The sequence below is a fragment of the Ambystoma mexicanum genome, chromosome 9, assembly GCF_040938575.1.
Source record: "Ambystoma mexicanum isolate Mex_15411 chromosome 9, UKY_AmexF1_1, whole genome shotgun sequence".
NCBI classification, from domain to species: domain Eukaryota; kingdom Metazoa; phylum Chordata; class Amphibia; order Caudata; family Ambystomatidae; genus Ambystoma; species Ambystoma mexicanum.
Window position 1 is genome coordinate 1,501,690,589 of NC_090931.1, and position 26,778 is coordinate 1,501,717,366.

Genomic DNA, 26,778 nt, shown 5'->3' on the forward strand with positions numbered 1-26,778 from the left:
TCCCCTTTCCACCAAGGCGGTGCCGGTATTTTACCGACATGAACCATGGCGCTAATAGCGCCATGGTTCACCGCCTACCGTGTAATTAGGTCCATAGCACTTTATTTAACATGTGTTCGATGCAGTCTTCATATCTGGTATCACATGCAATGGGCCTCATTACGACCCAGGCGGTAAGTTACCGCCTGGGCCGTGACTTTACCACCATGGCGTAAACTACGTTTACGCCATGGTGGTTGGCGGACTTACCGCCCCATTCCGAGGTCGGCGGGGCGGTAAGTCCCCAATCCCCATTTACCCTTCCCCATTCCCATTTTTGCCCCATAGGGCATAATGGGAGTGGGGAAGGCGTTAATTACGCCACCGTAAATTACGGTGGCGTAATTAACTCCATGGTCCCTTAGCGCCATGGATTTTAACACCTGCTAAAAGCAGGTGTTAAAAGCGCCATGGCGCTAAGGGACCTCGTAATTGGCGGTAAGGGGTCGGCGCAGCTAACGCTGGCGTTAACCCCTTACCGCCAGGGTCGTAATGAGGCCCAATGACACCTATATAAGTGCCCAACATAGTATCCTGTAGTGCCCCTGTGCCGTCCGGACCAAGTGACCCCTCTGTGCTTAGAAAGCACCACAGTGTTGTCCTCAAGGTCTCCCCGACTCTCAGCTGCACACAGGATACACCCTGTGATTCTGGGTATAACGCACACAGGGAGAGTGCTAGAAACCAGGGGGAAGGCCTGTATGTGGCAAAGCCCCTGTCTGCACAGCAGAGCAGGACTGAGAGAACATGTATGTGCACACAGGACACAAACACACGTATTTTACTTACTACTTGTGGTAGCCTGGGGTAAACACTGTCAGCTAGTAACAGGTAGTAGTCTTCCTGAATGGGGTATTTTTAGGAAAGTCACCATATATTTTATTTTCAAAAGCATAACAATTCTTGCAGTAACACATACTTTCTGCCCATGAATGAAAAGAGGTTTGTTTTTTCCTTGTAGATATGATATGGCATTTATAAGGCGCCTGTACACAAGTGTTTCTTGGGCCAAGTATTGACCATCTTGACACCAGATAATAATATAGACGAGCTTTTGTTTCTAGCATGCACTGCTTATGCCTCTCGCCTTAGTGCATCAACACAGCCATGCAGCTGACATCACGGGACAGGCATCTGCTTGTATTTGTCTTGGGCGTGGTTGCATAATTTTAGGGAGTCAATCAGACGAATAGGCTGCCAACTGGACGGGTAGGCCGCGAGGATATCAGAGGCGTGAATAGGTGCAGGAGCAAGATGCGGATCTGACACTTGCAGATGCAGTCTGCGGCATACAGAAAACGCTTCATTTAGGGCGCAATACAAAATGGAAGGCCAAATGAAAAGTAGAGTTGGCATGAACGGATGCTCGGGTAAACAGAGGGCTCATCATGGTAAATGGGATTTTCACCTCCACAAAAAAGCCGCATTTAAAGGCTGGGCCTATCACGAGGGCGCTAAATGGGCTGTTGTACCTCCAGCTTTTTTTCTGGAGGTGAAAATCCCATTTAGCGCCCTGTTTTCAGTGCAATTACTGCCGGTTGTATTAGTGTGCAGTATTTACAATGAAAAGGCCCCATTGGATCCTATGGACCCAATGGGGAATGGGGATTTACCGTTAATGCCCAACCCGTGATCCGGCGGTAGTACCGCCGGACCGGTGGTTCTAACGCTATTACAGTTGGGTGGTATTACAGCTGGGATACTGCCCAACTCTTGATGAGGGCCAGAATCTTTACAATGGAGCAGGTGTGACCAGAAGCCACACTATCCCTCACTGGGGTGGCACAGTGCTAGTGGACACAAGAGGAGGAACAGTGTCATGCTGGCATACAACCATTCCTTTTTTTAAGGCACAGAAGGAATGCAAGGACTTGTTCCATTCACCCACTCTGCCTGCATAAAAGTTGAAAATCACTTAACACTGTAAAGAAATGTGTTAAGTCAGAAGTCGTCTTCAGCATCTTTTTTATGCAATGGTGGACTCGAAAGGGACCCCACTCCATCATGACATGCTGCGTGCACTCGCCACAGGCTTTCTTGCAATGGTCCCTTCACTGGTCTGGATCGAATTCCACAAAGAAGGGATTGTAAGATATTTTCCATTCAGCATTGTTTTTTCTGAATATGAATTATAGACATTAGTTAAACAATTTAGGCAGCACACAAACATAGCTTCTACAGTTTTTATATCACATGACTTTTTCCTTCTGTCGATAGTTCACCAAGGCAATACATTTCATGCTTCATTATGCAGGAACGACAGTGTGCCACCTTTAACATAATGGGTACATTCCAAGTACATGACACAGGACTAGACTACGAATGATGCCTACATGTGCCAATCTCAGTACTCTCGTAGCCAGTAGCACACAGTGTGAAAAGGCATCTATTCTGTGTTAGTCTAAACTCTCACATTGAAGTGCACTATTCAAGACTCCATTTTGTTTCTTGGCTCACTTGGTGGGTTCTCATTTGCATGCAGAAAATGATAGCAGCCTGAAGGGCTAGAAAATGTGTCTTTGCAAGGAATACTGAGCTCAATGTTTTTATGAGCTTTGGGCCTTGAACAAGCAGGCACGATAAAATGGTAGTTGACGTGTCTTCCTGGATCCTGACTTCCGAGGATAATTGTGCGACTAGTGATTAGAGAAAGCATAATATGTTGTGTACATTCCAGTAAGGATGAGTTAAGTGAACTACCAAGCCGAAATGTGAAGTGACCTTTTGGTCAAGACAAACATTGATAAGCTATGCAAATAATGTCTCCTTTCGCTGGAAACAGGGTGAACCTTGCTGCTCTGAGAACAGTAAATTGTACAGACATGACGTACAATGAGGACCCATGTGTTTTTGTGGAAAAAGCATATGTTACGCAGGTCATAAACGATCTGTAATGCAACAACCAAAGCAGACCCCGCAGTGTACTTAAGGCTGACTGGCCGCCATGTAAATTGCAAAATTTCTCTATGACTGTCCGCAGACATAGTTGAACCTGGGTCCGCTTGAAGCGATAATAAACTTGTTATATATTTAATTTGTGACTGTGTTCTTTATTTATTTGCAGTACCTCATTTTGAGATGTACCCCAGTACATTATTATTAATATGGTATTTATTGAGTGCAGACCTAGCTTCGAGAAGCAACAGAGGTATATATTGCTTAAAGACCCAATAAGACATTCATTTGGGTTACATATACCTAACTGCACCCCTTAAAGTGTTAGGGCGGCCACCTTAGCAGAAAGAATGTTAATCTACGCCACAATGATGGGATGAAGCACAGCCCTCATGCTAATTCCATTTTAATGAGGGGGTGGTATCATAAATTACCTCACAGAGGGGTTTTTTGTACAATGGTATAGCAATGCAATATCTCGACCCGTGTGCATATACGCAAGCCAACAGCTTCCTCTAAACCTATTCTCACATTGGTGTTCACATGTGCTAGACGACTAGCTCACCCTCCAAAAATACAAGCCTGTGCTAGGGTTCAACTCTGCTCCCCAATGCCACCACCCATACAGAGCCCTACTGTAGTCCTTTGCAAGCTCCACTTCTCCTCCGACAATCTCATGGGAGTCCCGCACTATTCAGATGCCTCTCTTAAGGAAGATCTGAGCTTTAGCAATCGTACGCTCTACCAAAATGGAAAATCCTTATTTACCTCTGCTCACCGCTGCCATGCACGATTGCTTTTCAAATTTAGGAATCTTCATGGTGTTCTCCTGATATCTCCCCCTCGCGATTAAGAACCACTCATTGCCCACCAAGCACAGCCTCCCAATTTCAAATATATATCCTCTTCACCCCATGCCCCTACCACCAGTTGAACTCCTTCGCAAGGGTGCAGGTGGCAACCACCTAGTGTAGGTTCTGTGAAGTCATCTTGGGTTAGACATTACACTATGTGCACTTCTAAGGTTTTTCCCAGGGCAGAGCGCCTCATGGTTGAACAGATTGAAGCTCAAAGTACACACAGCGCCCTGGGAAGGTCGCTTCCCCGCATGTACCTTTTATGTGGCTGCTCAGAGTTGAGGTCTGACTGATACAGGCTGTATTGTGTATGGGTCCATGGATGTGTCAGGTATGACACATTCAGATAACCGGCTGCTTTTGTAGGGTTGGTTATCTGTATGTACTATTAGGGGCTTGATAATAGTAATAACAATAATAATATTGCGAAAAGCACATTTATATATAGAACCTCATGTTGGAGTCCTTCTGCTTTTGAAAAAATGTAAAAATAGATCTTAGCACCCAGGCTGTGCGGTTTACCATTCAGAAGGCTCAGAATGCAGTCATTCTCTAAAGGCATTGCCCTGCATTATGAGAACTCAAAGTGGCTTTTCACACCTCCCCATCCCTGCACTCACCCCTGTCCCTTCCCTGATTCCCCACCAACTTTCGTTCTGCAGCTTATCCGGCTATGACTTCAACGCAGCTTTGCTGCTTCATAACATCTGCCATGGAAATGTAAAGGGGGCACCTTCTCCTCAGAGGAGAGCCTGTTCACAGTCCTGCAGGCAGCCATGTTGTCCAATCGTTGTTTCCCTTTGCAGTTGCTGTTGATGCTTATAATGGCCGCATTAGCATCCGGGTCCCATTGACCAAGTGCTAATAGCTTTTTGGCACTCACCTGTGGCCTTTGCCAGCCTGTTGATGGCCCTAAACTCGTGCTTACCAGGGCTTCCGAGCCATAAACAATCACTATATCTCAGTGAGAGCTATCAGACTTAGTAATTATTATTATTACACAGCTCAATGGAAGTCAATCTACAGCCAAAAAAAAGATGAAGGGAGGAATCATCTCTGTTGAGATGCGCACATGGCTGCTGGGTGCACACAAGATCTCTGAAGCTACGGCTAAGTTCACTGAGTTATCTTACAGACGAAGAGTAACTAAAACATCTCTTGAGCTTTTCAATCATTAGGCTTCTCTCCTGATTGGGCTCATTGACAGCTGCTCAGAACTGAGAAGTCACAGAAGGTGTTGGGGGAACTCTGTGGATTGGTAAGACTTCACCCCCGGTATGGATCCTCGAATGCTGGTACAGTTGTGATATGAACGTAAAAGTTTTCTCACACTCTCCACACTAGCAAACCTGCTCTCCAATATGGCTCTTCTGATGCTTGTACAGGTTCGAGCTGCAACTAAAGTTTTTCTCGCACTCGGTACACTGGAATGGTCTTTGCCCTGTGTGGCAGATCAGATGTTGTCTTAGGTGTGAGGCCTGATTAAAGTGCTTACCACAGTCTGAGCACCCATAGGGCCTCTCCCCTGTATGTGTCCTTTGGTGGCTACTCAGAGCCGAGGAGTGAGTGAAGCTTTTCTTGCACACTGTGCATTCATAGGGCTTCTCACCTGTATGAATCCTCTGATGGCGGTACAGATCTGAGCTGAATGTGAAGCACTTTGCACACTCCGTACACTGGTATGGCCGCTCCCCACTATGGATCCTTTGATGGGTGTTTAGGGTGGAAGATGTTCTGAAGCTTTTATTGCAATCTGTGCATTCGTACGGCTTCACCCCTGTATGAATTCTCTGATGCCGGTAGAGATCTGAGCTGAATGTGAAGCACTTTGCACACTCAGTGCACTGGTATGGCCGCTCCCCAGTATGGATCCTCTGGTGGCTTTTCAGAGTGGATGACGTTCTGAAGTGTTTCTTGCAATCTGAGCATGCATACGGTTTCTCCCCTGTGTGGATCATCTGATGAGTTTGCATGTTCAGCTTCAGAGCAAAACATTTCCCACAGTCTGTACACTGGTACGGCTTTTCTTCCGCATGTGAACTTTGACTCTTTGCTGAGTGTTTTGATTTCTTTGTCAGTTTTTTGGACCGGCCGTGTCCATCTTCTGTGGAATTCTTCCTATAGATATTCAATCGTCTCTGGTTTTTCGGCAGGCTCCTTCTTTTGGTAATGACGCCATTCTCTCCTGAAAGAAACAGATGTAACAGGAATTATTCAATGCAATTATATAGCCTACAAATGCATGCACCAAGTATAGATCTGTGCACTGCTATTACCATTCCACCACAGACACACTGGGGTCATTGTGTAATAGGTGGATTGGTAAAACCTGGCGTAAACGCTGTGTGTAATGCACTGATGATGCCTTGAGTTTCCGCTCTGGGATATTTTCATTCCCTTTGAAAGTGGAGAAGAAGCCCAAAAGGGAATTCATATTTCTGTTGTGCATTCCTCCTCAGTATTCAAAGTGCACAATTGATTCCTATGGCAGATTGTAAATGCCATCTCCAAAGCGTAATTTGCTGGCGATATTCACACAACAAATAGTAAAAGCAATAACGATTTTACTTTTTGCTTTGCAAACTTTTGGAATTGCATCCAGGATAAGCAAAGCACGTAAGTGCTAAGGTTGATGGGTCCCGGCGGGCAGCGAGCACATTCAATAGACCGAGCCCCAATGCCTGATCCTGGGCAAACCGCCTGCTCCTCAGTGATGTTAAGGCCTTAAAAGAATGAGCTTAAAACCCCTGCACAGTTTAAAAATATAAAATAAATGAAACCACAAGAAATCCTTCTGGGAACACAGAATTAAAGCAGGCAGAATGCACTTGCTCTTGGATTACAATTCTTTTGCAATGTGCCCCTTTCCCCTGCCCTGCCCTGCACTATAGTCCCTGTTATAATGCACAGGGAATACCCTGGCACTAATCATGCTTTGAATATTTGCTATAATTGAAAACCTTTTTAGAAAACATTGTAAAATAACTGCAAATGTAAATAATTATCTTTGCCTGGAAGATGGATTCCTTCCCTCCCAACTGGTATCATTTATTTTTCCAATTCTAGAAACTTAAGTTAATGTTACAAAGGGGGGCTCAGGTGTGCATTCAAAATAAAAAAAAAGATGGAGTAACGGCGAGCCCAAAGTGAGTGAAAGGGGAGGAGGAATAAGCAGACCATTTTGGGGATAGTCGTCTCTTCTACTTTGTGAAGTGTTTATGGCACATATGGAAACTTGAAAACTAATAAAGAATGTTGAATTAAAAGGAAAGACTGTAAAATAATTATTGGGATTCACATGCAGACCACATGGCCCCTCCTCAGCAAAGGGAGGCCTAGTAGATAAAGCACACTGCAACCCATCAACACCATAATGGCTGCCTGCCCCTGCACAACTTTCTTTCTAAAGAGGGAGCGCCTCCTACCCTCGCCCCTATCCATCCTACCTGATCCCACCTCTCCTTCCAGTGCTGCATAATAATGTCATTTTGTATATTTATTTTATAGTGTTATGATTTTAATTAAACATTGCACATTACAGTTCAGAATAAAAAGTACAATATCTAAAAATAAAATACAAATGCATCAACGTAAGAAGAGAAAAAAGGAAGATAAAAAAATAACAACCAAAATATTAGAGCCCAGTTCATTGCATGTATTTGTGATGTAATGTTGTATATTTGAATCAGTTCATTGCATGTGTTTGCGATGTAATGTATATTTGCATCAGTTCATCCCATGTATTTGCGATGTAATGTTGTATAGTTGCATCAGTTCATTGCATGTATTTGCGATGTAATGCTGTATATTTGCATCAGTTCATTGCATGTATTTGCGATGTAATGCTGTATATTTGCATCAGTTCATTGCATGTATTTGCGATGTAATGTATATTTGCATCAGTTCATCCCATGTATTTGCAATGTAATGTTGTATATTTGCATCAGTTCATCGCATGTATTTGCGATGTAATGCTGTATATTTGCATCAGTTCATCGCATGTATTTGTGATCTATTGTTGTATATTTGTATAGTACTCATCTTTAGTTTGAAGCAATTGCCACTAGGTCAATGTTCCTTTTCTAAGTCATGCGTTTCTTATACTTGTACACTTTGCTTTGTTTTGTTCCCAGTCTATGTCCCACTTTGTTCACACCCTCATAAACCGGCTGACCACTTCATCTCATTTTACGCTAAGCAGAACCTCCAGTCTCTCTCCGCCGATCCATGCACCCGCTAAGTAAGTCTCTGCATAACCTGTCAAGCAATGTCTGTACTATATGGCATAGGATTCCAAAGATTCCCTCCCTCGGCCAGACAAGGTGCAGTGTTTCTTCTTTTTTTTCCGGCGGCCGAGTGCCGCTCTACACTCAGACATACCTCGACTGCTGCAAGTTGCATTTCGCCGACACCCGATTTGTATCTAACCTGCCATTACAAGCTTCTTGTCATCATTCCTCCTGTTTTTTTGTCCCGCTCATCATCCTTGTTTCTTCGGGTGCTGTTCCCCCGCTCCAGGAGTCAATGCTTATCCCGTTATGCCTCCTCACATACTGCAGCCATCCATATCTGCTCCGCTACCGAGGTAGTGAACTTTGCTTCTAGCCCTCTGTGTCCCGCTCTGGGAGCGTATTATTGACTTCTCGGTCTTGTCCCGGCTTATTTAATGAAGCCCCTGTACCATGAGGAGCGACTTCTGCAATGCAATGCGATGAACTTACATGAATTTCCCTGTCCACATTGTTTATTTGATCAAGCCCCCCCCCCCCCCCGATTCCCCCGAAACATGAGGCACTGCTTTTTGCAATGTGTGGGACCGACCTGATCTGTCGCTGCCTAGTTGATGAAGCCACTCGTACCATGAGGAGCTCCTTCTACAATGTTACAACTTAAGACCTGGCACTTAACTAGGTTATCTATTGCACTATCAGGCTGTATCCCATGTAACTAATGTATGAATGTCATGTCAACATGCCTGTAACCAATGCTGTAACTGATTACCCAAGTAACCTTATCATGCACTGTCTGTAACCCATTCCAGTGCAAACAACCATTGTAACCAATCCTCTTAAACTAAAGCGCCTAGATGCCCCAGGGGTTTGTGTGCTATACAAATGTCAAAAATAAAATAAATATATACATTCTGATAAGAAACGACATCCCTGTTCTTCCAATAAAAACACATTAAAAAAACATGTCCCATGCATCACCGCCTCAGTGAAACAGACAATCATTGGAAATTGAACTATGCTATCCATTCTGTAGCCTAAAATCCACCGTTCTTGTAAAAAGGTCTACCTAAACACTAAATGAATACAAAATATAAAAAAATAATAATAGTTTAAAAAGGTTTAGTGAGCATAAGTGTGTGGAGGAGTGATATAGGTCTAAGCCAAACACAGACAAGACGGACAAGATGGAGAGTGGAGGCAGCGGGGTCCCTCTTGGTCAGAGGTTATGGCATAGTACTGGCACCCCAAAAGGTAGATACAAATCTAATGTTAAGCTCGATTCTGGCCTCCCCGGTATCCCGGTTTAGTGACGTTTTAGCCCTTATATTTCTCTATTTGGAAATAGTTTCTACGATTCTGCTGTTTTTCAATGTCTCGAGAGGCCAGCCCAATGTATGGAAAAGCTTCCGATAATGACAAACAAAGCAGGATGACCATAACACAGCCATCGCAGGTTACACCATGCCACAGAGGCAGCGGCAGGACTAGGTTCAGTGTCATAACACAGCCATCGCAGGTTATGCCTTGCCACAGAGGAGGCGGCAGGACTAGGTTCAGTGTCATAATACAGCCATCGCAGGTTACACCCTGCCACAGAGGCGGCGGCAGGACTAGGTTCAGTGTCATAATACAACCATTGCAGGTTACACCCTGCCACAGAGGCGGCGGCAGGACTGGGTTCCGTGTCATAACACAGCCATCGCAGGTTACACCCTGACACAGAGGTGGCGGCAGGACTGGGTTCAGTCTCATAACACAGCCATCGCAGGTTACACCTTGCCACAGAGGCAGCGGCAGGACTAGGTTCAGTGTCATAACACAGCCATCGCAGGTTATGCCTTGCCACAGAGGAGGCGGCAGGACTAGGTTCAGTGTCATAACACAGCCATCGCAGGTTATGCCTTGCCACAGAGGAGGCGGCAGGACTAGGTTCAGTGTCATAATACAGCCATCGCAGGTTACACCCTGCCACAGAGGTGGCGGCAGGACTAGGTTCAGTTTCATAATACAGCCATCGCAGGTTACACCCTGCCACAGAGGCGGTGGCAGGACTGGGTTCAGTGTCATAACACAGCCATCGCAGGTTACACCCTGCCACAGAGGCAGCGGCAGGACTAGGTTCAGTGTCATAACACAGCCATCGCAGGTTATGCCTTGCCACAGAGGAGGCGGCAGGACTAGGTTCAGTGTCATAACACAGCCATCGCAGGTTATGCCTTGCCACAGAGGAGGCGGCAGGACTAGGTTCAGTGTCATAATACAGCCATCGCAGGTTACACCCTGCCACAGAGGTGGCGGCAGGACTAGGTTCAGTTTCATAATACAGCCATCGCAGGTTACACCCTGCCACAGAGGGGGCGGCAGGACTAGGTTCAGTGTCATAACACAGCCATCGCAGGTTACACCCTGCCAGAGAGGCGGCGGCAGGCCTAGGTTCAGTGTCATAACACAGCCATCGCACAGCCATTGTGAACAGTTCCCAGGTTACACCCTGCCACAGAGGCGGCGGCAGGACTAGGTTCAGTTTCATAATACAGCCATCGCAGGTTACACCCTGCCACAGAGGGGGCGGCAGGACTAGGTTCAGTGTCATAACACAGCCATCGCAGGTTACACCCTGCCAGAGAGGCGGCGGCAGGCCTAGGTTCAGTGTCATAACACAGCCATCGCACAGCCATTGTGAACAGTTCCCAGGTTACACCCTGCCACAGAGGCGGCGGCAGGCCTAGGTTCGGTGTCATAACACAGCCATCGCAGGTTGGTTCAGTGTCCAAAAACAGAGAACATTCTCTCCCTGAAATTAACATTATTTAAAACATATATTTTCCAGAGTGGCCTGTCTTCAGAATCAGGTCTTACGTTATTGGTCAGAGCCATTTCTGGCGGTTCCTAATGAGCACCTCACAAGCAGTGGAGGGGGCTGGAATCAGAGCAGTCTCCAAAGAGCACCTCTCATGCAGTGGAGGTGGCTGGAATCAGAGCAGTCTCCAAAGAGCACCTCTCATGCAGTGGAGGTGGCTGGAATCAGAGCAGTCTCCAAAGAGCACCTCTCATGCAGTGGAGAGGGCTGGAATCAGAGCAGTCTCCAAAGAGCACCTCTCATGCAGTGGAGGGGGCTGGAATCAGAGCAGTCTCCAAAGAGCACCTCTCATGCAGTGGAGGGGGCTGGAATCAGAGCAGTCTCCAAAGAGCACCTCTCATGCAGTGGAGGGGGCTGGAATCAGAGCAGTCTCCAAAGAGCACCTCTCATGCAGTGGAGGGGGCTGGAATCAGAGCAGTCTCCAAAGAGCACCTCTCATGCAGTGGAGGGGGCTGGAATCAGAGCAGTCTCCAAAGCCATGAAACATGATCACTCTGATCACTCTGAAATTACCTACCTAAAAATAAAGAAAATAACATCACAATCTTTATTAATGCATACCTTTGGAAGTCCCAACACCTCGCTCACAATAAGGAAAACACCTGCCATATACTTAATGTGTATAAGTCAAGAGGTGCAGACTGATCAACTCCCTGACAAATAATGAGTGCTCCGAGGCCAACACCGGCTATGTAATGATTGCTCATCCCGGTAAATACACCCTGACATACAACGAGTTCTCATTCATCAACATCAGCTTTCAACCGTGATCACTTGTGTCGGTCTTACTTGTTGTCACCATGAGTTCCTCACACTACGGAAAATTCCCTACATAAAGGGATAACTAAGATGCTCGACAGTCGTCTTTTCCAATATCCATCATGGGTCAACCCCTGACATATAATGAACCTGCAATGGTCAACAGCAGGCAAACAAAGCGTTGTCACTGGTCACTATAAAGATCTTAATACTTCAGCTGATTTAGTTAAAGAAGGGGACTGATTGCATGCAACTTCCTTTTGGTCCCTATCACAGCATATCTTGTAGTGCTACCCTCTGACCAGGTGTGAGTAGTGTACTTTATCTTCAAGTAAACGGCATTACATGAAACCAGGGTAATTTATTACATGTATGTCTCACCTGCTGCTAAACGTGTACTCCACCCTCCTTCAGAATCCTGACATTCTCTGGCAAATGCCTCCTCATCTTCAGAGTTCACACACTTCTTAAGGACCTGAGGTTCACTGTCAGACGTTCCTTCCTCTTCTTCACTCTTCCCTTGGTTCATTGGATTCTGACAATCCTGGGGAGAGAGCTCCTCTCCCACCTTAATCTTCACCCAATCCTCGGAGCCCCAACAATGCCCTGAAGAAGCGTCTTCCTCTTCTTCAATCTTCACCAGGTTAATGGAGTGTGGACATTCACTGGAAGATGGACCCTCTTCTACTTCAACCTTCACCACGTTAATGGATTGAGGATTATCCCTGGAAAATGGACCCTCTCCAACTTCACCCTTCAGCCGCTCCCTGGAGCCCTCACAATCTGGGACAGAAGGTGCTTCTCCTTTGTTTCCCTTCACCTGGTCCATGATGACCTGGCAATTCTTAGCAGATGGCTCCACTACTTCTTCAACACTTAGTGATCTGACACAACGCTGTATTTCCTGTGAAAGAGAGACAGAGAGCAAGAGATGACACTTTAGAATATTGTCCACATGTATCTCACTTTTGAAGTCTGCTGTTGAATCTGTATTCCCCCAGAAATTACTGTACATAGCTTGGATTTTGGAGTTTGTGGAACCAAAGGGTTTCAATTACATGCCTACACAACCTAAATGAACTCCACATCAATAATGTTTCTCCTACAGAACCAAGCAGTGATTTCTTAAAATAATGACAACAGAGAGTACAACAACTGTTACTAAAAGCAACGTTGGCAGATGGTGGCGCTGTAGTGTAACTGATAATACACCAGAGATAGTAGTTACCGTACAGACATAAAAAGGATACACACTTAGGGTCTTGTGCCCATAATCACAAAAGGTACAATCTACATGCTTACATCTATGAGTGACAGAACCAGTAAGGCAGGCTTGGCGCCTGGAGGGTCTCTAGTAAGTGGCAGTGTGGGGGTTGGAAGCATTCCCTCACCAGCTGGTACGCTGAGCTTTAAGCAGGTCTTGAACAGTTTCAGTGTAGGAACTGCGTGGATGGCCAGGGGAGAGCAATTTAGTGAAACGGGGTGGGGAGAGAGACGGAATGGAAGGGGGAAGAGACAAAGCGGGCTGCGGGGAACAGAAAGGCTGTGAATAGGAAAGGCAGCACAAAGTCGGAGAGGGAGAGTAGAGAGCGATGCAATCAGCAAGGCAAACAGCAAGACTATGGGCCTCATTACGACCCAGGCGGAAAACCATGGTGCTATTAGCACCATGGTCCATGCCGGTAACTTACCGACTCCGCCATGGAGAAAGGGGGAATTACCACACCATTACAAGGTTGGCGGGCGGTAATTCCCCCTTCCTCCATGGCCCTTCCCCATTCCCATTTTTGCCCCATAGGGCTCAATGGGAATGGGGAAGGCGCTAAGTACGGTACCGCAAATTGCGGTACCGTACTTAGCACCAAGGTCCCTTTGCGGGTCCCTACTTTAACGGCTGGTGTAGACCAGCCGTTAAGGTCGGGTCCCGCAAAGGGACCTCGTAATCAGGCGCTAATGGGTTAATGGCGCCGCAGCCTTTTACGGCGCCTATAACCCATTAGCGCCAGGGTCGTAATGAGGCCCTATGAGTAGATTTAAAGATAAGGAGTAGAAAACTAGAGAAGGATCTCTTTTGCTTTAAGACCTACCCAGTGTGGCATTGGAATTATGAGGTGGGAGAGGATCTGAGTAGGTTACAGAGGGTGCGTGGAGCAAATTTCATGCGACAGCAGTTTGTTGAATGGGAGTGAAAAAGTAGGAGAAGCCCAAGGATAAAGCAGTACTTTTTGCCAATTGGGGAGTGAGCTGCATGCAGATCTTATGTTGAGATGGTCACATCTGGTGTGCTGGCAGTGTTAGCAATTTATTAAGAGAGCCTGGGGTCCTTATCACAGAGAAGGTTGTGGGCCTTCGTTGACGGAGTTCGGGAGGAAATGAGCTGCGAAAAGAAAAGTGTTGTTAGTATTGGATTTGGAGGCAAGGAGAAAGATAACTTGAGGCTTGGAATAGTTTAGCATCAGGTAGCGTAGAGTCAATTGGCAGTGAGGCCGAGGTTACATGTAACAGAAAGCATTTCAATGCTATTTTCTGTAACTTTAAAACTTTACATGGAACTGTCCAGTGCTGAAATGTTGGCACTGGCCAGCTCCTTGTAACGTTATAATTTTCTTTTTGTATATTGGGGGGGGTTCACCCCCCCAAAACCCTTCCAAACTTCATGCCCACCCCCCAACCCTAACTCTAATCTTAATATAACCCTTAATCTACCCTAGCCCCAACCCTAACTCCTAACCCCAATATAACCCTTAATCTACCCAAGCCCTAACCCTAATGTAACCCTTAAACTAACCCTGGTCCCAACCCTAACCTCTAACCCTAATGTAACGCTTAATCTAACCCTAGCCCTAGCCTCAACCCTAACCCTAATGTAACCCTTAATCTAACCCTAGCCCCAACCCTAATCCTAACCCTAAACCTACTGTAACCCTTAATATAAACCTAGCTCCAACCCCAACCCTAACCCTACTGTAACCCTTAATCTAACCCTAGCTCCAACCCCAACCCCAACCCTAACCCTAACCCTAACCCTAACCTCTAACCCTAATGTAACGCTTAATCTAACCCTAGCCCTAGCCTCAACCATAACCCTAATGTAACCCTTAATCTAACCCTAGCCCCAACCCTAATCCTAACCCTAAACCTACTGTAACCCTTAATATAAACCTAGCTCCAACCCCAACCCTAACCCTACTGTAACCCTTAATCTAACCCTAGCTCCAACCCCAACCCTAATCCTAACCCTAAACCTACTGTAACCCTTAATATAAACCTAGCTCCAACCCCAACCCTAACCCTACTGTAACCCTTAATCTAACCCTAGCCCATACCCTAACCCTAATGTAACCCTTAATCTAAACCTAGCTCCAACCCCAACCCTAACCCTACTGTAACCCTTAATCTAACCCTAGCCCCAACCCTAACCCCTAACCCTAATGTGACCCTTAAACTAATCCTAGCCCCAACCCTAACCCCTAACCCTAATGTAACCCTTAATCTAGCCCTAGCCCCAACCCTAACCCTAATGTAACCCTTAATCTAAACCTAGCTCCAACCCCAACCCTAACCCTACTGTAACCCTTAATCTAACCCTAGCCCCAACCCTAACCCTTACCCAAACCCTAGCCCTAACCCTGACCCTAAAACTAATGTAACCCTTAATCTAACCCTAGCTCCAACCCCAACCCTAAACCTACTGTAACCCTTAATCTAACCCTAGCCCCAACCCTAACCCCTAACCCAAACCCTAGCCCTAACCCAAACCCAAACCCTAATCCTAACCCTAACCCTAACCATTTCGATACTACCATCGAATTATATGCAACAAAATGGTCATTCGATGGAATGGCATTTCGTTGTTTATAATTCGAGGCTATGGTGTTCGAGGCTATGGTGTTCGATGGATTGACCGGAAAACGGAATTCTTAGATAGATGGGTGAAGGAGGAAAAGGGGTTAAAGATAAAGGTTAAAGATAAAGGATAAAGATCATCGTGACAGTGCATCATGTAATCTGTTGAGGCAGAGGTTGAGGCATTCTCTGGCTGCTCGTGTCACTACAGGATCTCTGTATGGAGCTCAAATTTCCCCGGTACTACGTGCTTTGCACTGGCTTCCGGTCAGTCGTAGAATTGAGTTTAAGTCATTAGGCCTCATTACGACCCTGGCGGAAGACCATGGTGCTATTAGTACCATGGTCCATGCCGGTAAGTTACCGACTCCGCCATGGAGCAAGGGGGAATTACCACCCCATTACAAGGTTGGCGGGGCGGTAATTCCCCCTTCCTCCATGGCCCTTCCCCATTCCCATTTTTGCCCCATAGGGCTCAATGGGAATGGGGAAGGCGCTAAGTATGGTGCCGCAAATTGCGGCACCGTAATTAGCATCAAGGTCCCTTTGCGGGTCCCTACTTTAACGGCTGGTCTACACCAGCCGTTAAGGTCGGGTCCCGCAAAGGGACCTCGTAATTAAGCGCTAATAGGTTAACGGTGCTGCAGCCTTTTACGGCGCCATTAACCCATTAGCGCCTGGGCCGTAATGAGGCCCATTATCATTGTTCATCGAGCACTCCACGGACTGGGAGCAGAATATCTTCAGTCTAAGTATGTTCGCTATCACCCTGCTCGTATGCTGCGTTCCTCCTCAGCGGAACTGCTGGTAGTCCCCTCATACCGCCGTGAACGCATTGGAGGCCGGGCCTTTTCGGTTGCGGCGGCTCAAATGTGGAACAACCTTCCTCCTACTATCAAGGCTATATCCAACCATCTAGCCTTTAGAAAATCTCTGAAGATCCTGCTATTTTAATTCTATGTGGTTTCTTCTGGCTGTTCTCCTCACCTCCACCCCAGCGCCAAGATACCTTTGGTGACCGCGCGCTTTAAAAGTTCAATTAACATAACATAACATTAGATAGCTGGGTGAAAGAGGGAAAGGGGATAACGTTAAAGTTATCATCGTGACAGTGCATCATGTAATCTGGTGAGGCAGAGGTTGAGGCATTCTTAGATAGCTGGGTAAAAGAGGTAAAGGGGGAAAAGGTATAAGTACCATCGTGAAAGGGCATCGTGTAATCTGTTGAGGCAGAGGTTGAGGCATTCTGAGATAGCTGGTGAAAGAGGGAAAGGGGATAACGGTAAAGTTATCATCGTGAAAGGGCATCGTGTACTCTGTTGATTGTACTGCAGGCATTGCCACCACCCCCACCTGTAGTGGTAAAACTAAATCCACTCGGAGTGGTGACAAAACCTAGGGAAGGGTTGGGTCCCAGCTTCTTTTAGCAAGGAAATGTACGATTCGCAGAGATATTTGTGCAGGTCTCTTTAGATCCAGAGCACCTAGATAATAGCGTTTATGTAACAGGCCTGTTTTCCTATTTAATAAAATAAATCAAATCTACTAGATCTAGAAAAGCATGCATTCTCTTCACGGATCCATTAAATGCCCCTAGCATCTGGCATAATATGAAACAACTTATCTTCACGGATCCATTAAATGCCCCTAGCATCTGGCATAATATGAAACAACATATCTTCACGGATCCATTAAATGTCCCTAGCATCTGGCATAATATGAAACAACATATCTTCACGGATCCATTAAATGCCCCTAGCATCTGGCATAATATGAAACAACTTATCTTCACGGATCCATTAAATGCCCCTAGCATCTGGCATAATATGAAACAACATATCTTCACGGATCCATTAAATGTCCCTAGCATCTGGCATAATATGAAACAACATATCTTCACGGATCCATTAAATGCCCCTAGCAACATATCTTCACGGATCCATTAAATGCCCCCAGCATCTGGCATAATATGAAACAACATATCTTCACGGATCCATTAAATGCCCCCAGCATCTGGCATAATATGAAACAACATATCTTCACGGATCCATTAAATGCCCCCAGCATCTGGCATAATATGAAACAACATATCTTCACGGATCCATTAAATGCCCCTAGCATCTGGCATAATATGAAACAACATATTGATACACTCACAACAGTCCTTGTTCCTTCATAAATTGGCACAAATACTATGGGACTTTGCTATTTAATTATTTTAAAGAATGTAGAGATAATTTACAATAGCAAGTGTTTTCATAGCCATTCGTGTTCAAAATCCACTTCATTTTTTTCTTAGGCTTAAAAGGCCTGTGCTCCTGTTTACCGTTAGTTTTAGCTCAGATCTGTTTCAATTGCGACTATATTTTGTAAAAATGAATACTTGCATGACGTTATAAAATCATGTGCTTACTTTTCATTCATATTGATTTGATATAACATATAGTTACTTCTGGGCAGTGAAAAAAAGGTTTCCAATATTCTGTAAAGGGTCACTTTTTTCAGTGTGTCTGCTGGCATCGTTTAGGCGGTCTGCCCCCTGCAACTCTGCTTGTCTCCCATCTGTCTTGTCTTGGCATCCTCCACTGTGTAGCAATCACTCTATGGCCCTCATTACGACCCTGGCAGAGAGGGTATTACGCCGGCGTAGTGCCTGGCGTACCTCTCCGCCGTACTACGAGTTCCCGTAGCGCCATGGTCGGAATTACGCCTGCTTTTTGCAGGCGGTAAAAACCATGGCGCTACGGGACCTTGTTGTTAATTACGCCACCGTAATCTACGGTGGCGTAATTAACGCCTTCCCCACTCCCATTATACCCTATGGGGCAAGAATGGGAATGGGGAAGGGCAAAATGGGGATTGGGGATTTACCGCCCCGCCAAGGTCGGCATGGGGCGGAAAATCCGCCAACCACCATGGCGGAATTGGCAGCTTAGCGCCATGGACCATGGTGCAAATTGCACCATGGTCCTCCGCCAGGGTCGTAATGAGGGCCTATGTGATTTCCACCTCATCTACTTATAGCCTGCTTGTACACTGTTAATTGACTGACCTTAGGCCAAACCACCATAGGACAGTGGTCTGAGCACCGAAGTTGGTCCGCTCTGGTTACAGGCTAGGGAATGCCCATACTTTCAGCTATACACAATTTTGCAGGTGTCCAACCTGTGTGTGTGTGTGTGTGTAGCTAATCTCCGGTCTCAAGCCAGACCTTGCTATTTGATTAACAAAATGTTAAAAGGTAATGGCCTCTTTTATGGGTTTTCTTGTTCCGGTACCAGTCACCATGTATGATGTGGGTCTGTCCGGCATTAGTGACATCTGTGAGTGGCCTAAACGTTGTCTTGCAGCTTCTGACACGTAGACACATGCATTGTTTATTCAAAGGGTCTCTTCAGCTTGGACTCTCACTGGCAAGAGAATACCAACCCTGCAATATCTATCTCTAAGCTTCTACCGGCTTCCGGAGAATCTGTTCTGAAAGGCAAGGGACGTGCTGGCAAGCTTCTAAGAGCAGGCAGTAACTGAAATTAAACCTGTTCATTTGACTGCGCTCACCTCTGGACACTGAAGACAGCAATCCATGGTGTCTTAAAACAATATACATTTTTAATAGCTCCAACCCAAGCTATTTGCTGGCAGTGTACATTGCTCTGTGCAATAGGTACAATTTTAGTACAGCATTCCAATATTTACAATACTCTTTTCACCATATAATTACTTATATGACAAATGCCTATGGTAGACGCTGGAGGATGAGAAGTGTACAGTATACCCAGAAAGGAGGTTAGGATAGGATAGGATAGGGAGGAGTAGGCTCAAGACCGAACCTTGGGGGACACCCACTGGAACGGAGTCGAGGCGATGGCGTCGCAAGCGATGGAGCAGAAGTGGTCAGAAAGGAAGAAGGCAACCCATTTAAGTTACCATTTCATTGCAGCCAAGAGAGTAGAGAGTTTGGAGTAGGGAGGGATGAGCCAGAGTGTCAAAAGCTGCAGAGAGATCATGTACACTGAGGATAGAGGAGAACTGAGAGGAGTGATCAGTAATTAGAAGGTTCTAGACGGTGGTGCGAGCAGTTTCCGCGGTGTGTTTACACCGAAATCCTGATTGGTTCTCTCACAATGCAATCCCCTCCAATGAGGTTGAAGAACACTCTCTTGAAGATGATGGCATGGTGGGTAGGAAAGAGGCAAGTATGTAGAATGAGGGATGGCTGGGGCTTGCAGCAGATCTCTTTGTGAAAGCATGAACGTGGATAGAAAGGTTGCAGTGCTAGGAGAGGTAGAGGTGGTGATGGTGGTGATGGGGCAGGCTCTTTGATCATTTGAGGTGCGATAGGATCAAAAGGAACACAAGCTGGGTTGGCTGAGCGATGGAAGGTTAAGAGTATGGTGACGGTGGGAGAACAGTGGTAAAGAGAAACATGGGTTGGGATGATGGCTGGTGGAGAGAAGGAAAGCCTGTAGGGTGGACAAGAGTCAACATCGAGGCTGGGTGCCACCACAAGCCGCGTGATGCTGGACCCAGGGGTCAGCATGGGGATGATCCCCTGGCTACCCTCACAATGCCACGCACAGGTTGAGGGTGTAAAACTGCAGGGTTAAGCGATAATCTCACACACACACACACACACACACACACACATGCACACGCACACGCACACGCACACACACACACGCACACGCACACACACACACACGCACACACACACACACGCACACACACACGAGAAACAATCAGACAAGGCTTTGCACCTGTGCCGAAACCTGGTGGGTGCTTAATGCATCAGCGGAAGAATTCCCAGACCCATTGGAGGAGGGGAGAGGGGAAAGTGATTGCAACAGATGAGAATGCATGTGAGCAATTCACTCTGCACAGGCTGTAGGCTACCTCAGAATCCAAGATGGCCGGTCCTGGAGGCAATCCCTCGGTCGTGTCCCAACTGCGCAGAACATCGTGCAATTAGCTTGGAATGTGATAGTTCCAATCTGAGCTAAACAATCCAAATGGAATGTGTCCAAATGTCCACAGGTGAAAGCAATGTTTGTAGCAGAGCCCCAATTACCACCCCAACTGGGATATAAGAAGGAAAGAGAATCAGACCCATGGTTGTGGAAGTTTTGAGAGGGAGCAGGAGAAAATTTGGCACACCTGGAGGAGCACAAGGAGCAGGGAGAGAGTTGGAGCGGGTGGCAAGAGAGAGTACACAGGTGATCAAGAGGATAAAGGAGGAGCTGAGAGTTATCAGGATTATGAGAACATAAGGAGAGAGGAGGATGGTGAGAATTATCAGGAAGAAGTAAGGAGAAAATCAGAAGGGGAGAGGAGGTGGGCAGCAATTATCAGGAGGCGAAGGCGAACATCAGAAGGAGAGAAGAGGAGTGTGAGAATTATCAAGATGAGGTGGAGCAGACCATCAAAAGAAGCACAGGATGAGGTGGAGAAGAATATGACAATGAGAGAGGAGGAAGGTGAGCACTGCCAGAAGGAGAAGTGAATCACAATGTCAGAGGAAAGAAGGAGGATGTGTTTGCTGAGAAGAACAAGTCAGGCCCTGACAGGCTGTAACGCTCACCTGATTCCCACGGAGGCGCTGGTCCCGGCTGAACTGCTGTAGTCTCTTCAATTGAGAAGCGTAGAGCTCGGATGACTCTCTGGACTGGGCTTCCTCTTATTGACCATCTGGCTTGCAGGGTAAGGTTTCTGCAGGCGGAAGAAAAAAAGGTTAATGACCGTTTGGCTGGACTTCCTCCTCACTAATCGCCAACTCTCCGAAAGTCCAATGTCCTGGTGAGCTCTCACCTTAGGCGTATAAATGCTGGGCTCTCCATCCTGCGACTTATGCAGGGGTGCGTGGGTTCCAGTTACGTCACTGGAGGTCCTCAAAGTCTTGTGTGGCCTTAGAAATGGCACAGGTGCTGAGATGCCAAAAGGTGATGCCGCCGTTACTGCACGAGTGGATGCCAGTAGGTATAAAGAGTTTATAGTCTTGAAGAGATGGGCACCTTTAATGAAGTCTTTGCATTGTCTTTTTCAGGTGAGTGAATGCTGAGGGCGTGGTCACTGACAGCGCGACAAGTGCGGTTGTTCGTAGGTATGGGAATTTCAGTCGCGGATGCACGTGGGGAAACACGTAAGTGTTAGGCTTTCTTGCAGTCTTTAATGGCACTTAAATAATGTATTTTCTTGTTTTCAGGTGCCGCGCTGCTGCGGTTGAAGAGATCGTAATACGCGCACAAAAGCAGGTAAGAAAAGTAAATGCGGCCACCTTCACCCGATTCCTACTTAACAATGTTCTTTGTCTTTACAGGTGCCGTTAGGCTGCTGAAGAGAAGGCCGCGAAGAATCTGTGAAAGCACAGATGGATCAGGTAAGCGAGCGCGGCTGCGAACGTGTTGCAACTTGCTAACCTTATGTTTCTTTTGCTTGCAGGTTCTGCCGGTGTCTGGATTCCTGGATGGTAAGTATAGTTCTCGTGTCTTTCTTCCACAGGTTGCTGAGCTGAAGCTGGAGATGTCACTGGAATGTTGGAGCTGACTCGGTGAGCGTCCTGCTGCAGATGCAGAATAACGCGAAGCACGTTTTCCCAATCGGGTGTGGTTTAAATAGTGTTGGAGTGATTGGGTGTCTTCTTCCTCAACCTCGCCCAGGTAAAAGAGTTCCTGTGTTCCAGAGCTAAGGAGTGGCACCAGCCCCACCCAGGTAAGAAAGTAGTCCCAGTTCAGGGAATAGTTCCTCCCAGCAGAAGGCTGGGGACTTCATCCTGCCAGCATTTGCAAAGGTGAGTATGCAGCATGGTCTGCTACAGGTAGGTACGAAGAACAGAGCCGAGGATGCAGGAGACTTTGATGGGCGAATAAATCCATTGGCCAGGTACTGGTCCAGATACTGTCGCAAATGAAGATTTTCAGGCTCGGTAAGGGCGTAAATTCTACTACAAGGGGGAGTGGCTCCAGGTATCAGTTCTATTTGACAGTCGTAAAATCTGTGGGGAGGCAGGGTATTAGCCTGTTCCTTCTGAAAGACATCTTGGAATTCTTGATACTCTGAAGGCAATTGCGGTCCTTCGGATGTTGCTACCACTAGGCCAATACTGGGTCGAGGATAACAAGTAGGTGCACACTCTGGGAAATGTATCGTCTTTGCTCGCCAATTGAGGAGTGTGTTTCTCCAACCAAGGGATCCCCAGAATTATTTGGAACTGAGGGGCCTTGATCACATCGAACACGATTACCTCCCGATGTCCATCTTGGCCTAATAACGTCACTTCTGTGGTGGTATGGGTTACCGGTCCGGAGGCTATTTCCGTACCATCCACTGTGGTAATGACGTCTTTAATTACCTTAGGACAAAGGGGTAGGTTCATCCTGGAAGCCATCTCGCGGTCTACATAATTTCCAATCGCTCCGCTATCAATGTATGCTTTAATGGCATGCAAACGATCCGGTCGTTCTGGATTTATGAGGACCATTGACATTATGAAGTGCGAGGTCAAAGAACTGGTTTTTACGCTCAGCAAGCGGACCTCTACACTTGTCGGGCGAGGTCGTTTCCCGGCTCGGGCTTTTCGCAATTCTTATCAGAAGCTCCCACTGTCTTCTTCGGAGGTTTCACCGGGCAATCTCGGAGGAAATGTCCTGAATTTCCACAATAGAGACATAGCTGCAATTGTCGTCTCCTGTCACGTTCTTTCTGGGTTAGGGGACCCTTTACGACCCCTATTTGCATAGGTTCTACGGCTTCAACTCCTTTGGTGTGAGTTAGTGGCTTAGAGAATACCCGAGTTTCGAACCTGGAGCGGTCTGCCTTTCTGTTTTGTAGTCTGTGATCCAATTGGACCACTAAATCAATGTACTCTGAACAATCTTGAGGGGGATTCACGACCTGGGCTAGGACGTCTTTGAGTTCGCCACGCAAACCCCTGTGGAAAAGCGTGATCCTCTTGTCCTCAGGCCATCTGGTTTCTACGATTAGTCTGTTAAATGACGCAATATAAGCCAGAAGATCCTGATTGCCCTGCCGTAGGGAAAGGAGCTCGTTGTCCAGGGCCTGCCCCTGGGAATGTCTTGCGAAAAGTCTTTCCATATTGGCCTGGAAGGCCTGGAAATTGCGAAGAATCGGGTCATCCTGTGTAACCAGAGGAATTGACCAATCAGCGGCGCTGCCGCTAAGATACGAAAGCACAAAGGCTACTTTAGTCTGATCAGTCGGAAAAGCAGCTGGTCTACAAAGAAAGTGCAATCGGCACTGATTTATGAATACCGCAAACCTCTTAGGGTCACCAGAGAAGCGTTCGGGCGGAGCCAAAGGCACATTTCCGGGGCAGATTGATTTGAACAGGATTGTCTGAAGCCGCCGGGGTATAGGTCCCTCCTGAATTTGGTAGAGGGGTTTGCCCCGCTTGTGTTTGTAATAACTGTCTGGCGAGGTCATCAGTTCTTTGGACATAATCAATTCCCATCCTCAGGGCATTCGTTTCCTGGCGGGCAGCATGTACTTCAGCTCTTAATTCCCCTAGTAACTGGGCCAGTTGATCAGTGTCGGAGGTTTCCATAGCACCTGGGTAGGAGGTTATTGGAGGGCTTCATGTTCTGTAACGCTCACCTGATTCCCACGGAGGCGCTGGTCCCGGCTGAACTGTTGTAGTCTCTTCAATTGAGAAGCGTAGAGCTCGGATGACTCTCTGGACTGGGCTTCCTCTTATTGACTGTCTGGCTTACAGGGTAAGGTTTCTGCAGGCGGAAGAAAAAAAGGGTTAATGACCGTTTGGCTGGACTTCCTCCTCACTAATCGCCAACTCTCTGAAAGTCCAATGTCCTGGTGAGCTCTCACCTTAGGCGTATATATGCTGGGCTCTCCATCCTGCGACTTATGCAGGGGTGTGTGGGTTCCAGTTACGTCACTGGAGGTCCTCAAAGTCTTTTGTGGCCTTAGAAGTGGCACAGGTGCTGAGATGCCAAAAGGTGATGCCGCCGTTACTGTACGAGCGGATGCCAGTAGGTATAAAGAGTTTATAGTCTTGACGAGATGGGCACCTTTAATGAAGTCTTTGCATTGTCTTTTTCAGGTGCCTGGATGCTGAGGGCGTGGTCACTGAGAGCGCGACACGTGCGGTTGTTCGTAGGTATGGGAATTTCAATGACACCTCAATAATGTCCCTTGTTTTCTGTTTTCAGGTCTTCAGATGTTGCGGGCGTTGTTCGTCCGTTGCCGTTGCACGTGCGAAGTACGTGAGTATAATGATCTGTGACCTTATTATAGCACCTCTAACAATGTTCTTTTCTTATTTGCAGGTGTCGGGACCTTGCGGGCGTTTTCCCAGTCGCGGATGCACGTGGGGAAACACGTAAGTGTTAGGCTTTCTTGTGCAGTCTTTAATGGCACTTAAATAATGTATTTTCTTGTTTTCAGGTGCCGGGCTGCTGCAGTTGAAGAGATCGTAATACGCGCACAAAAGCAGGTAAGAAAAGTAAATGCGGCCGCCTTCACCCGATTCCTACTTAACAATGTTCTTTGTCTTTACAGGTGCCGTTAGGCTGCTGAAGAGAAGGCCGCGAAGAATCCGTGAAAGCACAGATGGATAAGGTAAGCGAGTGCGGCTGCGAACGTGTTGCAACTTGCTAACCTTATGTTTCTTTTGCTTGCAGGTTCTGCCGGTGTCTGGATTCCTGGATGGTAAGTATAGTTCTCGTGTCTTTCTTCCACAGGTTGTTTAGCTGAAGCTGGAGATGTCACTGGAATGCTGGAGCTGACTCGGTGAGCGTCCTGCTGCAGAATAACGCGAAGCACGTTTTCCCAATCGGGTGTGGTTTAAATAGTGTTGGAGTGACTGGGTGTCTTCTTCCTCAGCCTCGCCCAGGTAAAAGAGTTCCTGTGTTCCAGAGCTAAGGAGTGGCACCAGCCCCACCCAGGTAAGAAAGTAGTCCCAGTTCAGGGAATAGTTCCTCCCAGCAGAAGGCTGGGGACTTCATCCTGCCAGCATTTGCAAAGGTGAGTATGCAGCATGGTCTGGTACAGGTAGGTCCACCCAAGCACCTTTGCAAGAATTATGAGCCTGGCGCCCCTGGCGCCGGGACTGAGGTTCCTTATGAGCCTGGCGCCAGAGGCACCAGGACATGGTCCAAAGGGCCCCAATAGGGGTTTGCTGGAGCCGGGGACGAGGGTCGTGAGCCTGCTACCGGGGATGCTGGGCTTGACATGGCTTCTCGGGAGCAGTGCTCATGACACAGGCGGGAGGCAACTAATGTAGATGTGAACTGTGATAGGTCAGAGGATGGACACAGACTCTTTAAGAAATATTTTCCAACAAGGTTTATGAAATAATAAGGTGTAACCCTAACGATGCCTATGGCTACTGTGAGAAACCTGAAGACGTTTCCCTAGCTAGATCCCGGGGATCTGTCATCCAGGTGGCCAGGACACGGCCATCGTTATTGGACCCAATTCCTGGGGGTGGACCAGTGAGGGAGGATCACCTGGTGGGGGGTCCTCGGGATGTCGGACAACGATGAGTGAGACGTGGTATCCCCTTCCTCTAACACCTTTTCCCCATTCTTTATCATAGGATGTTCCAATCCACTGCCCTCACACCCCCTTCCAACACAAAGGGCCTCATTACACGGAAGGCGGTAATGGTTAACGGCCACCGTTAATGGTAACGGTGACCGTTAACCATTACCGCCTTACTACGAGGTCCCTTAGCGGGTTGGTGCTTTAACGCCTGCTTTTTGCAGGCGTTAAAAACCAACCCGCTAAGGGACCTCGGAGCTAATTACGGCAACGCAAAATTGCGGTGCCGTAATTAGCGCCTTCCCCATTCCCATAGAGCCCTATGGGGCAGAAATGGGAATGGGGAAGGGCAATGGCGGAAGGGGGATTTACCGCCCCACCAACCTTGGAATGGGGCGGTAAATCCCCTTTCCGCCAAGGCGGTGCCGGTAATTTACCGGCATGGTCCAGGGTGCTAATAGCACCCTGGATCACCGCCTTCCGTGTAATGAGGCCCAAACACTTTTGCACAACACAAAGGACAATGGACTAACACCAGAGCCGTCTACCTAACATGTCCCAATTCAAGGGTCAGGCAAAGTCAGGCAATTGATCAGAATCACACACACCTAAAGGCCATTTCCCTTCCCCACAGAGATAAAAGTTGGACCCAGAGAGCACAGTGGGAACAAGGCGAACACGGCAGACAGCACGATGAGACAGCTATCACACGGCAGTTCAAGGGAAGGAAAAAGGTGGCAGGAATCGAGAGGGTGGCGAGGAGTGAAGTGACCTTGCC

General features: G+C 47.2%; 1 protein-coding gene across 1 annotated transcript in view; it reads right to left on the bottom strand.

The window, feature by feature from the left end:
- Positions 1-1,894: 1,894 nt before the first annotated feature.
- The window catches only part of LOC138489328 (zinc finger protein 501-like), a 34,454-nt gene continuing 9,570 nt past the window's right edge, over positions 1,895-26,778 (bottom strand). The window contains exons 2-3 of the mRNA XM_069617027.1: positions 12,024-12,546; positions 1,895-5,976 (exon numbers count right to left, since the gene is read on the bottom strand). Of these exons, the coding sequence (XP_069473128.1) occupies positions 5,132-5,976; positions 12,024-12,471 (1,293 nt within the window). The 5' untranslated portion in view covers positions 12,472-12,546 and the 3' untranslated portion in view covers positions 1,895-5,131. The remainder of the gene's footprint in view (positions 5,977-12,023; positions 12,547-26,778) is intronic.